This window comes from Macrotis lagotis, chromosome 2 (assembly GCF_037893015.1).
Source record: "Macrotis lagotis isolate mMagLag1 chromosome 2, bilby.v1.9.chrom.fasta, whole genome shotgun sequence".
NCBI classification, from domain to species: Eukaryota; Metazoa; Chordata; class Mammalia; order Peramelemorphia; family Peramelidae; genus Macrotis; species Macrotis lagotis.
Genome location: NC_133659.1, coordinates 266,460,997 through 266,473,801, shown reverse-complemented (window position 1 = coordinate 266,473,801; position 12,805 = coordinate 266,460,997). Strand labels below are relative to the sequence as shown.

Sequence of the window (12,805 nt, the reverse complement as noted above, 5' to 3'; positions counted from 1 at the left end):
CAAGTTTTACTTCATTATTGTGTTAGAAAAAACAACATATATTAACTGGATAAAAATAAAGGACAGTCACTGAAATGTTTTGAAGTTTTAAAACGACAGTTTTATGAATTTAAACCATTTCAGTTAATTTGAATCGATACAAAAAGAATTTTTTGTGTATTTTAGTATTTTCATTTAGGTAGGGAGTTGTGCATTATTTCCATTTATTATATTTTTATAAGATTTTTCCATCTTCCAGAGGGCTTTCAGATTATTCACGTCCAGAAACAACAATGCCTTTTTGAAAGTAAAATAGTATCTGTAGCCATGTGCAATATGACCAGTCAAAACCAGCAGTGGATGTGGACAGAAGATGAAAAACTTCTCCATGTTAAATCTTCCCAGTGTCTGGGCATCTCCAATTCCTCAGCTTTCCATTCTCGAGCTGCCATCTTCCTCAATTGTTCTCAGGCACCCACATGGACCTGCCATGATAAAGAAGGATTCCTTGAGGTGACAAATTCCTCTTTCTTCCTCAAGAAACAAGGCAACAGGGTAGTGGTCAAGAAGGGCAGGAAATACCTCCATAGCTGGATGAAAATAGATGTCAATGAGAAGGGAGAATCCACCAATGAAAGTCTCTGCTTAAAAAAAGGTGAGCCACTTTAAGGATGAATTCTGAAAGCTCTAGTAAATGTCTTTTTTTTTAAATGCAAGGAAACTCCACAGGTTTTGACCTAATTATTAGAATATGGATATTAGTCAAGTTAAAGATAAATCAAGATTAAAAGTTTTAATGGAGTCAGAATTTTCATGAATATAGGTCAAAATTTTCTTTTGTAAGAAAAAAAGAAATACATTTATATGTGTGCCTGTATGTTTGCACATATATACGTGTCTGGATATAAATGAATCATGATTAAAGGCCATCAACTATCAATCTATGTTGAGAGATATAGATATAGATATAGATCTCCAGATATAGATATATGTAAAATGTGACTATACATGAACTGCAGCTAAAATCCATCAATCTATATTGAGAAAGATATATGTATATATAATATATAATGTGTGTGGTTAATCATGAAATACATATATGTAAAATGTGGCTATACATGAACTGTGACTAAAATCCATAAATCATCAATCTATGTTGAGAAAATTAAAAGATTATGTCCAGGTTTATATTTCTATTCTCACTCTTACAGGCTGTCTTTTTTAACTGATGACTGCTATTCTTGTTAGAATCACCCATTTGCAGAGCTTGACAAAATGATAAATTTTGTTTCTGTAGTAGTTTTATTCAGTATAATTTGATATGTTGAACCTTTAATAATAAATAGTTGAATAAATAAATGCTTAGAATGAGAATAGAAATAGTACTATCAATCAAAGTTGAAGATCTAAGTATAAACATATCTAAATACTTATGAATACCCAATCCCACACGTGTGCACCCTATATATACAGAGATACTGAGAATTAGTATAATTTAGGACAGAATTTTCTCATTGTCAATCATGTTGAGCTGGATTAGATGACTTCTGATCTTGATCCTGTGACCCAACACCATTATTTCATTTTTGTCAGTCTTTTTATCATCTTGTTCCTTATTTGTACCTCCCACAAGTGGGTGTGTATATATGGAAAGGAACAAAAAAAGAATAAACTTAGAGCTCTGTTTCAGGTATAGATTCCTTGGTCTCAAATTTGTCTGACCCACCCCCACTCCATCCCCATTTAGATTTCTGAGCATTTTTATACATTACTGCATTTTCTTTCCTCAACAAGTACCTGAGGTATGTACAGCTCTGTGCACTCTCCAAATAGGCTATAGAAAGCAACCAAAGCTCCCAATGTCTTTATTAAACTAGACTTGTTTTAAAATATCTAATTATTTATAAAATGTCAAGAAAAAATAGGTTTAAAAGGGAAAAGAGTTAAGATATAGATTATAGAAAGAGAATGGGCAGTTCAAGAATATGAAGATTTTTCTCTCACATATTGGATGAATCCTCTATGGTGGATTGATCCAAGGATATGGATGAGAATTATGCAGAGTGAAAAGATATGGCAGAGTTGTCATCTGTTGTCATCCCACACAAAAGGGAATAATATTAGAGAAATATCAGATGATTGAAGTTGACTTGATCCAGTTGGAATTCATTTTGCCCTTTATTCTCACTAACTACCATTTTCTCAAAGCTGATAGACAGAAAATAGTGTATTGGTTAGAACTCCAGACTGTAAGTATTCATAGCAAAATATGGAGTGTTTATGGTGGAGAGAATAAAGAGAGTTACCAAGTTTCCCTTAGACATCCTTATGATTTAGTGAAAGATGAAAAATAAGTCCTGACTTTTATGCTTTATTAAAGACTTCCTTTTTCTTCACAATCTTTCTGAAAGTAAAATTCTCATATTACCAAAGGTACAGTATGCAATATACAGTCATGATCACCTGACATGTTGTAACATTTATACTTTTAGTGAGAGAGAGATCACATTGTTGCTTAGAGAAAAGTTGAGTCTGGTTAGCTTATCCCTAACTCTCTGAAGTTCAAATGTTGCCCTTGATAATGTAGTGAATGTTTACATTTTGGAAAAAGGAATATGTTCCTAATATATGGGATCCTTTTACATACACACACACACACACACACACACACACACACACACACACACACACTTTTCAATCAATTAAAAATAATGACACCATAGCTGTTTCTCTGTGGTAACTAAGACCATATCCTCAAAATGCCAAAACATGTGGATGAAGAGAAAGACATTCAATCAATCATTTGAATGTTCCATCAACATGATGACAAACATCTGGATATTTAGAAACATCCAGATGTTTAGCATTGTACCAAGGTCCAAGTGATTGCTTGAATTTTTAACTTTTTATCAACTTTTATTGTCAGTGAATGGACACTGCCCTAATGTTATCATAGTAAAAATGAGGTCTAGTTGTAAAAAAATTCAAAAATTGTCTTGGAATCTCTTTTTAAAGACTTATAAATAGTGAAACTCAAGAATATTGTAGATAATATGTCATACTATGAAAAGGAATAAGTTTTAAAAAGTATAAACTTTTAATGAATATTTAATTTTAGTTAATTATCCCTCTCTCTAGTCTTTGAAGGAACTATAATTTTTTCTTCTGGAAAGTGTTAAACATCAGGACTGAAGAAATTAGTAGGAGAAAACTATTTTAGACCCTAGACTTGCCAATGGAAAACAAAAGCAACTGTCTTATCTTTCAGTTCTAATCCAACCAAATGCAATTTTTAAAACCACTAGACCATGAAAAAAAATCATAATGTGATCTCAAAACAGCAATCTCATCAAGTCTGATGGCTTCTGCTAGAGCAAGTTTTATCATTAAACACATTACATAGAGAAAACATCCACATTTTTGTGGAGGGAGGATGATAATCTTGGGATAGGAAATTAAGACCTTTGATTTCTTCTGTGTAAGCAGCCCCCAGTATAAGATTTCCTTCCACTCGTGAAGAAACTCAATTGTTTGTAACTTGGAGCTTAAAGAATCACATGGGAATTTGAGAGGCTAAATGATGTACCCACTACTATTAGTATGTGCATAGCATGAAGCCAATTCTAAGGCTCACTGTCTATCTACTATGCATCTCTGTCTTCTATCTGAATGTTACTCAGTTTCAATAGTTCTGCTTCACCAGATTCAACCTATCCAAAAAAAAAGGATAAGAAATTTGTAAACAACTGTATCTACTTATACCTTGAGGTTTATATTGATTCTGCTGAGATGTTGTAAATTCAGGCTTATGATGGAACTATATGATTAGAAGGGGAAAAAAAAAACTCATTTTTGCCCTTCAAGTCAATGTGATGGTTCTACGTTGTAGAATCATGACTTATGGGAATTAGAACTGAAAGAGACCTTAGAAATCATCTAATCCAGGGATTTTGAGCCCAAGTAGAAAGGAACTCCTATGGGCTATGTACTGACTTAGAAAACCACACATTAGCATTATCTATAGTCTATTGTATTTCTATATATTTTGTGAAATATTTTCCAAATAAATTTTAATCTGGCTCTAATTCTACTTGGGAGAGTTGTGGTCACAGTGAGTTTGATATCTCTGAGCTATTAGTCCAAAATCTTCATTTTTTATATATGAGGAAAATGAAACTCAAAGGTCACACACATAGTAAGTTTCTGAGTCGGAATCTGAACCCAGGTCTTCTTATCCTAAATCCAGTACTCTTCTACTACATAGTGCTTCTGTCCTAAAGAAATACCTCATCCTTGGATTGAAATGTGATGTTTCATCATCTAAACTGTTTTGGAATGTTGACTTACAAATGAAAACCAACTGAATTAGTTCACAACACATCAGGAAAAAAAGATAAATTATAAACTCCTTTGGAAAAAAATCATGCCAATTCACTATCAACCATCCAGGTATATAAGAAATAATTCTCAAAAATTATTGTCCATATGATATGTGGCATCCATGAAGCTAAAAAATAAAGATGAAGATGATTAGCTGAATGTTTATGCTTGGTAGCCAGTTATTTGGCAGTTAGTCCATAGGTCTGTTATTATCTGGATATTACCATTGTCATTTAACCTAACTCTTATTTAAACCTAACTCCTTTGAACCTTGGTTCAGCAACCAAAAAAATTTATTATTCAGCCTCTGTTTAAAAGCCTTCATGGGCGGCTAGGTGGCACAGTGGATAGAGCACTGGCCCTGGAGTTAGGAGTACCTGAGTTCAAGTCCGGTCTAAAAAAAAAAAAACCTTCATAACAAGGAGTGCACATTTATTGTTTGAGAGAGTACTGTGTAACAAATAGTATGGAGAACTTGGTGAACTAGATACCTAGTTCTTTGACACTAACTCTCTTACTATGAGCAAGTGAGCGTATGTTTTTGAGCTTTAGTTTTCCTATCTGTGGAATGGGAATAATAAACCTTATTACAGCTACTTTGCCATATCATAGGATATCTCAAATGTGATAACCTATACAATACATTTTGCTAACTTTGTTATATATCTGTGTGTGTGTTTGTGTGTGTGTGTATTTAATTATCTCTTCCACATCTTGAGGGTTAGGGATAGGACACAGGTGCCCCAGTATTCTGGAAAAATCTGAATAAAAAATTTTGACCCTCCCTTTGTACTGGAGAAGAAATCTAAATTATTATGGTATTAAAAGATAAAATATATTGATATTATATAATACTTTACATATATTTCATACATTTCTGAGTTTCTAAGCTTTTCCCATATCATCTACTGGCCTTCATGTATTGTCTGTGGCTTCCACAAAACTCCAAAAATATTCTCATTCAATTTCTTTTTTCTTTTTTAATTTATTATATAAATATTTTATTTGTTTTTCCAGCTAAATACAATGGTAGTTTTCAATCCATCATTATTTTGGAGTTTTTCAATTTTTCTCCCTCCCTTCCTTACCTCCCTCCTGCCCCCAACAGAAAGCAATCTGATACAGACTTTACGTTTTGCAACCATGCTAAACATAGATCAAAAATGAACCTGTTGTGAGAGAAGAAGCTGATCCAAAAGGAAGAAAGAAAACATTAGAAATAACAAAATTACATAAATATAAGACAGCTTTTAAAAAGTAAAGATAATGACCTTTGTTCTTCATTTAAACTTCGCAGTTCCTTATCTGGCTATGGAAGGTATTTTCCATCACAAATCCCTTAAAATTGTCTTTGATTATTTTACTGATGGAATGAGCAAGTCCATTCTAGTCAATCATCATGCATGTTTTTGTTAGTATGTACAGTGTTCTTCTGGCTCTGCTCATCTCACTCAGTATCTATTCATGCAAGTATTTCCAGGCTTTTTTGAAATTCTGTTCCTCGTGATTTCTTATAGAACAATAGTGTTCCATTACATTTATATACCAAAATTTGTTCAACAATTTCCCAAATGATGGGCATCCCCTCAATTTCCAATTCTCATCCACTATAAAAGGAGCTACTATGAATATTTTTGTACATGTGGGATTTTTACCCTTCTTCATAATCTCTTCAGGGTATAGACCCAGTACTGGTATTGCTGGATTAAAGGGTATATACATTTTTATTACCCTTTGGGCATAATTCAAATTGCTCTCCAGAAAGGATAATTAGTTCATAACTCCACCAACAATGCACTAACATTCCAGATTTCCATCATCCCCTCCAGCCTTGATCATTGTTATTTCTAGTCATATTAGACAATCTGAGAGGTGTGAGGTAGTACCTCAGAAATGCTTTAATTTGCATTTCTCTAATTAATAATTTAGGGCAATTTTTAAAAACTATAAATAGCTTTGATTTCTTTGTCTGAGAATTGTCTTTCCATATCCTTTGACCCTATCAATTGGAATGACTTTTTTTTATAAATTTGACTCGGTTCTCTATATATTTTAGCAATGAGTTCTTTGTCAGAAACATTAGTTGTAAAACTTATTTCCCAATTTACTACATTCCTTTTAATCTTGGTTGCAGTGGTTTTTTGTGCAAAAACTTTTTAATTTGATGTAATCAGAATTATCCAGTTTGCTTTTTTATAATGTTCTCCATCTCTTCTTTGGACATAAACTGCTCCCCTTTCCATAGATTTCTCAGGTAAACTATTCCTTGTTCTACTAATTCAGCTTATAATATTATTTTTATGTCTAAATCCTGCACCTAATTTTTTTTAGGTTTTTTGCAAGGCAAATGGGGTTAAGTGGCTTGCCCAAGACCACACAGCTAGGTAATTAGTAAGTGTCTGAGACCGGATTTGAACCCAGGTACTCCTGACTCCAAGGCCGGTGCTTTATCCACTACGCCACCTAGCTGCCCCAAAGGAATTTGAATTTATACAGATAAATACCCATTCCCTTTGGGGTTTTCTTTAAGTTGTTTTTTTTTTTTTTGCAAGTCAATGGGGTTAAGTGGTTTACCCAAGACCACACAGCTAGATAATTATTAAGTGTCTGAGGTTGGATTTGAACTCAAGTACTCCTATTCCAGAGCTGGTGCTCTATCCACTGCGCCACCTAGCTGCTCCTGCACCTAATTTGACCTTATCTTGGTATAGGGTGTGAGATGTTAGTCTATTCTTAGTTTCTGCCATACTAAGTTCCAGTTTTCCCAGCAGTTTTTATCAAAGAGTGATTTCTTACCCAAGAATCTGGAATCTTTAGGTTTATCAAACAGTAAATATTGCAGTCATTTACTGCTATCTCTTTTGCACCTAATCTATTCCACAGATGCACCATTCTATTTTGTAACCAGTACCAGAAAGTTTCAGTCACTAATACTTTATAATATAATTTTAGATCTGATATAGCTAGACTACCTTTCTTCATACTTTTTCATTAATTCACTTGATATTCTTGACCTTTTGTTCTTCCATGTGAATTTAGTTACTATTTTTTTCTAGCTCACTAAAGTTTTTGGAAGTTTGACTACTATGCCCATTCTATTTCTTATGTTGGTTCACAATATATCAAAACCATGATGGGAAAAGATGGGATTTGGGAGTAATACCTGCACATGTATGCATGTGTGTGTGTGTGTGTGTGTGTGTGTGTGTGTGTGTATGATGTAATCAATGTCTCTGGCAGCTCCTTCAAAAAGAAATGTGAGATACTCAAATTTAAAGAATTCACACCAAATATTCACATGACTGATCTGTAAATGCCTAAGGCATTCCAAGCTTGGATTGGTCTGATCAGTCAGAGTCAGGCACATTGTAACTTGGCTTTAACAAAGTGATATCATTTTGGTCCTCTTCTAGAAAGGAGAACAAGGACCAACCAATTACAATTGCCTGCTTCTCTAATTTTGTATTCTCTGATCAAAGACAATTTTTCAAATAATAGTTTGGTGCACTAGGTTTTTTAAATGCATTTTTCTGAGGGAGTGTTAGGTTTAGTACACAGAACATAACAACATAACTTCTGCTTTATGTTATATTTCAGTTGTGTTCAGTTTATTAGAAAATTAAAACTTTTTCCATATTGGAATATTAATCAGTCATATGCTAAGAGAGGGGATTATTATTAATGTTCATAACATTTAGTGACTGATAATAATATCCCCTGACCAGAAAGAACAATGACAGAATGCAAAGGGAATATTTTCTGGGCTCAGATCATGACTATATCAGTTAGCTTTCCCAGTAAAATGTGGGTTCTTAGAGATTAAACAAAGTTGCATTTTTGTCTTTTTTACCTTAAGGCCCAACATAGTTGCCCACATGTTGATGCCTAATATATGTTTTGAATGCTAAACCCAAACAGGCTTTCTGTCATACTTGGAACCTTTTCCCTCTTCACTTCTGCCTACTAGCCTCCTTCAAATCTCAGCTAAAATCCTACCTTCTCCAAGACACCTATCTTAGACCTCCTTAATTTTAGTCCCTTCCTGCTGAGACTGCCTCCAATTTATCCAGTCTATATCTTGTCTATATTTAGTAATCTTTTACAAGGCAAGGGGTTAAGTGACTTGCCCAAGGTCACACAGCTAGGTAATTATTAAGTGTCCGAGACTGGATTTGAACTCAGGTCCTCCTGACTTCAGGGCCGATGCTCTATCCACTGCACCACCTAGCTGGCCTTATCTATATAAATAGTTGATTGCAAATTGTCTCCCTTATTAGACTGTAATTAGACTGTCTCCAGGAGAACAAGAACTATAGAAAAGAGTCTTCTTTGTATCCCCAGCATTTAGTACATAGGCATATCGTAGGTGCTTAATATATGTTTGTTGTACATTGTTTTTAGGTTTATTATTTCTTTTAACATTCTTTTGATGAATTAATTAATTAAAATAATTTTTAATGTACTTATTATTTGCAAAATAATCAATTGTACTTTAGTTTGGTCAGTTTTTAACAAAGGATAAGATGGCGGGCTCAGTTATACTTCCATTCTATCATTTAAGTTTTCTAGAAATTTCTTTCCCAATTTTTTTTCAGTCTTAGATTCCTGAACTATTCATTTTTCTTCCTCTTTCCCCCTACCCTATCTTGAATCCATCCATCCACCAGTTTAGCCAGCTAGTTTACACAAAATAGAATATCTTTCCTTTGCTAATCCTATCTCTATATCATCTATCTCTCATCTCTTATCTGTCTGTAATATTTCATCTCTATAGCATACATATATATGTAAATTTATATGTATATCTCTACCAATATATAAAGATATATTTATATATATATATACACATATATATATATATATCCATTTATTGCCTATCCCACTCATCTCCATTGAAAATGGTCATAAGGAAAGAAGTAGGACTTTGAGATAGATACAATAAAATTATTGTTGTTCATCCTTCTTTTTTGAAGAGGACCAAAGAAACCTTAATCAATGGTAGCCAAAATATTATGATCCATTGTTAAAGAATCAACAATGTGGACATGACTTATTCCCAATTGCACTTGGTTGTTTAATTACCCTGTGACTTAGCCTAATTGTAAAAGAGTGAATCACATTTAATACTCATTCAACAGACTACTAAATCTGTCACCATCCACTAAACAACTATACTGAGGGTTTTCTTAATGCAGTACACACTATTTCCTACTTTCTCTTGAGGGATTGTTACTAAAATGAGATGAGCAGATATCCCTCAAGGCCTATAAAATTCTTAATTACTTTGGAAGGGAAAGTATATGCTAAATTATATGTCATTGTCATTGATTTCTTCATCTTCATGATAGATGATATGACATAGTGAATAAAAGCTGGTCTTGAGGCTAGTTAGAACTGGGTTCCAGTAAACATTTACTGGCAAATACTGGGTGTTTGACTCTGGGCAGTTCCCCTAACTTATCAGTGCCCCTCAATTGCTCTAATATTTTAAGAATAATTAAGAAATTGTTGACCCACAATGACAGAAGGAGCTTCCTTAATGATGACCTACTGATAACAAGGAAATCACAGGTCCATTTCTTATCTTTATCTCATTATGATGATGATGATGATGATGATGATGATGATGGTGATGGTGATGGTGATGGTGATGATGATGGCAGGAAAATCCATTTCTATGATCTGCTATTTTAATCCTTTCACACACTAATGAGGAGACTATAAAACATGCATGTGTATATGAATGTGTATACAGATATGCATATGTTTTGAGGAAGAAAATATCTGGAATCATTTTTTAATATTATTTCTTTAAGACTAGGCAAAGTAACTGCTTTCAAAAGATCATAGGTTTAGAGCTTGAAAGGATCTTATTCCTTGGATATAGTCAAATCACCCACCCTCGTTTTATAGAAGAGTATACTAAAATCTAGAAAAGTTAAGTGATTTGCCCAGAGTCACACAGATTGTAAGTTGGAGAGTCAAGATTTGAACCTATGACCTCAGACTTCAACACACTTTCAGTATGTCATGCTGCTACCTATATAAAAAATTTCCAACTCTTCTGAATCTGGTTTCAGTTTTTTCTAAGCCACTTCAAACATGGAACCTAAATGCTTTTTAAAAAGCTAATTAAAGGGCAGCTAGGTGGCGTAGTGGATAAAGCACCGGCCTTGGAGTCAGGAGTACCTGGGTTCAAATCCAGTCTCAGACACTTAATAATTACCTAGCTGTGTGGCCTTGGGCAAGCCACTTAACCCAGTTTGCCTTGCAAAAACCTAAAAAACTAATTAAAAGCATTCACAAATTAAAGAGTATGGGAATTTTTTAAGTATTTTAATCATTTTACTAAACTTCTTGGATTGAAACCAAAGATCAATTTACCTACCTATATTCTATTAAAGAAGAATGTTATAATGCAGAAAGTATAGTAATAATGAAATCAATAGTGAATCTTATAAACTGTGTATTTTTATTAGGTGAATAAATTTCTCTTTTAATATCATGAAAATATTAGTCATGAAATATGAAATATTTCATGAAATATGTATGTATACATATACATTTTAAAAATTAATTTTGTACTGCTACCACATCCATCTCTATATTATTTGCATATTTAATTTTGTGCCACTTTTCCCATAAAGAGTTCAGGTTGTATAAATGACTTTTTGAAGATACAATTCATATTTCTTAGATGGGTGCTTGGACTCCTCCTTTCCTCTTTCAAAATTCCAAGGTATGCAGAAAAGATACTAATGCATCCAAAATATAGTTTTCATCAGGTTTAGGGGCAAAGTTCCCAAGAGTAGAAAAACTAGAAGTTAAGATTGACATGATTTTCCTTTTTTCCTAAATAGTATAATGTGTTAAAAACATAGATATAAAATGAAGGGTAATGAATCTAGAATCCCCCCTTAATTTCTTCTTTGAAAAAAGTCTTGTCTGTTAGGGGTAAAAAAAAACTTTTTGACTTGTGGTTGTAATAAATGCGTGGATGTATATATGATTCATAGAGTATTATAGAATTCATTTTTAAAATTTGCTTGAAGAAACTCAAAATCTAATAAGATGGCCTTATTCACAGAAGAGTCTTTTGAAAGGATTTCTAAAATATTCTTCTAACATTCATAGTAGCTTTGCTTCATCAATTGAATTAAATATGAGTTGACACATAAAACAATAATGTTCATCTCAGGATGAAACTTTACCAACTACTACTTATGCTAGAGAGGTAATCATAGGTTGACATGCTAAGACATCATAATTACATACTAGATAATCATATTTGAAAGCTTCTGTGTCTCCTAACCCAATCATTAAATCTTTTTGAAGGACTGGAGAGCTAAAATTGTCCTCAATGATAGTCATTCCAATGAGCAGCACAGGGAAAATCTCATTACAACAAACAAAACATCTTCGAGAATTTAAGAACCCAAGCTAATGATCACTCATTTCAAATAGCATTCTATAAAAAATAAATTTGTGCCCCCTCCAATTTTCTTAAAAAATGAGTAAGGTATAAGAAAATGGGTAAGGTATAAGAAAATAAAGAAAAAAGGAAACAAACCAAAAATTAATGCCCTTAAATAAAATATATGGTTTCACAGAGTCAAATAATCAACAAAACTTTATAAAGCATCAACTGCGTGCCAGACCCTGTTCTAGGTAGGTTCATTGTAAAAATGTTAATCTATTGCAAAGTCATATGCTCCCCTTTAAAAGTACCAATGAGTAAATAAGTGCCCCCAAACTGCATCCTCCAAATGACTACCTATGCCTCCAGAAGTCATCTCATCATAGAATCCTAAAACTAGAAGGAATCTAAGAGCTCATTTCAGTTATACTCTAACCTCCCCACAATATGAGTTCCCTCTAGGCGTTCCAGTAGGAAAAGAAAGAAGGAAAGACAGGCAAACCCAGAGACAGACAGACAGAGGCAGACGGAGACAGAAACAGAGAGACAAAGACAGAAACAGAGAAACAGAGAGGCTAATTATGCAGAAACTTCCATAGACTTGTTCATCAGCTATGACAACTACTACTCACTATCATCTGCTTTCAACCTCTGGAGGAAAGAAGAGTTGGAGACAGAAGGACAATGCTAATATAGTCATTAACATTTTCCCCAAAATAGTAGTATCTCAACCTTGCAAGTTCTTGTTGGGTTTTCTATTCATGGAATCCTGCCCTCTCATAGGTATGATGGAGAAGACAGGTTAAACATGTCTACTAGGCCACACTTTTAAGGAGCTTCCTAGAGATAGCTTTTGTAACTCTTTACATCCATGTAACACATTTTGAAAAAAAAACACTATAAAAGAAGATAAGCAAATCCAGTGCAAAACAAAAAACCAAACACAAACAAAAACCCCCAGTAATATATTTCAAATATATTTGAAAGTAGGTAAACCTTGTAAGGCAATGCAAAATAAAATTATTTGGT

General features: G+C 33.4%; 1 protein-coding gene across 1 annotated transcript in view; it reads left to right on the top strand.

The window, feature by feature from the left end:
- Positions 1–12,805, top strand: part of PTPRB (protein tyrosine phosphatase receptor type B) — a 159,532-nt gene that overhangs the window by 1,045 nt on the left and 145,682 nt on the right. Inside the window, exon 2 of the mRNA XM_074226144.1 lies at positions 239–634. Coding sequence (XP_074082245.1) covers positions 239–634 — 396 coding nt within the window. The remainder of the gene's footprint in view (positions 1–238; positions 635–12,805) is intronic.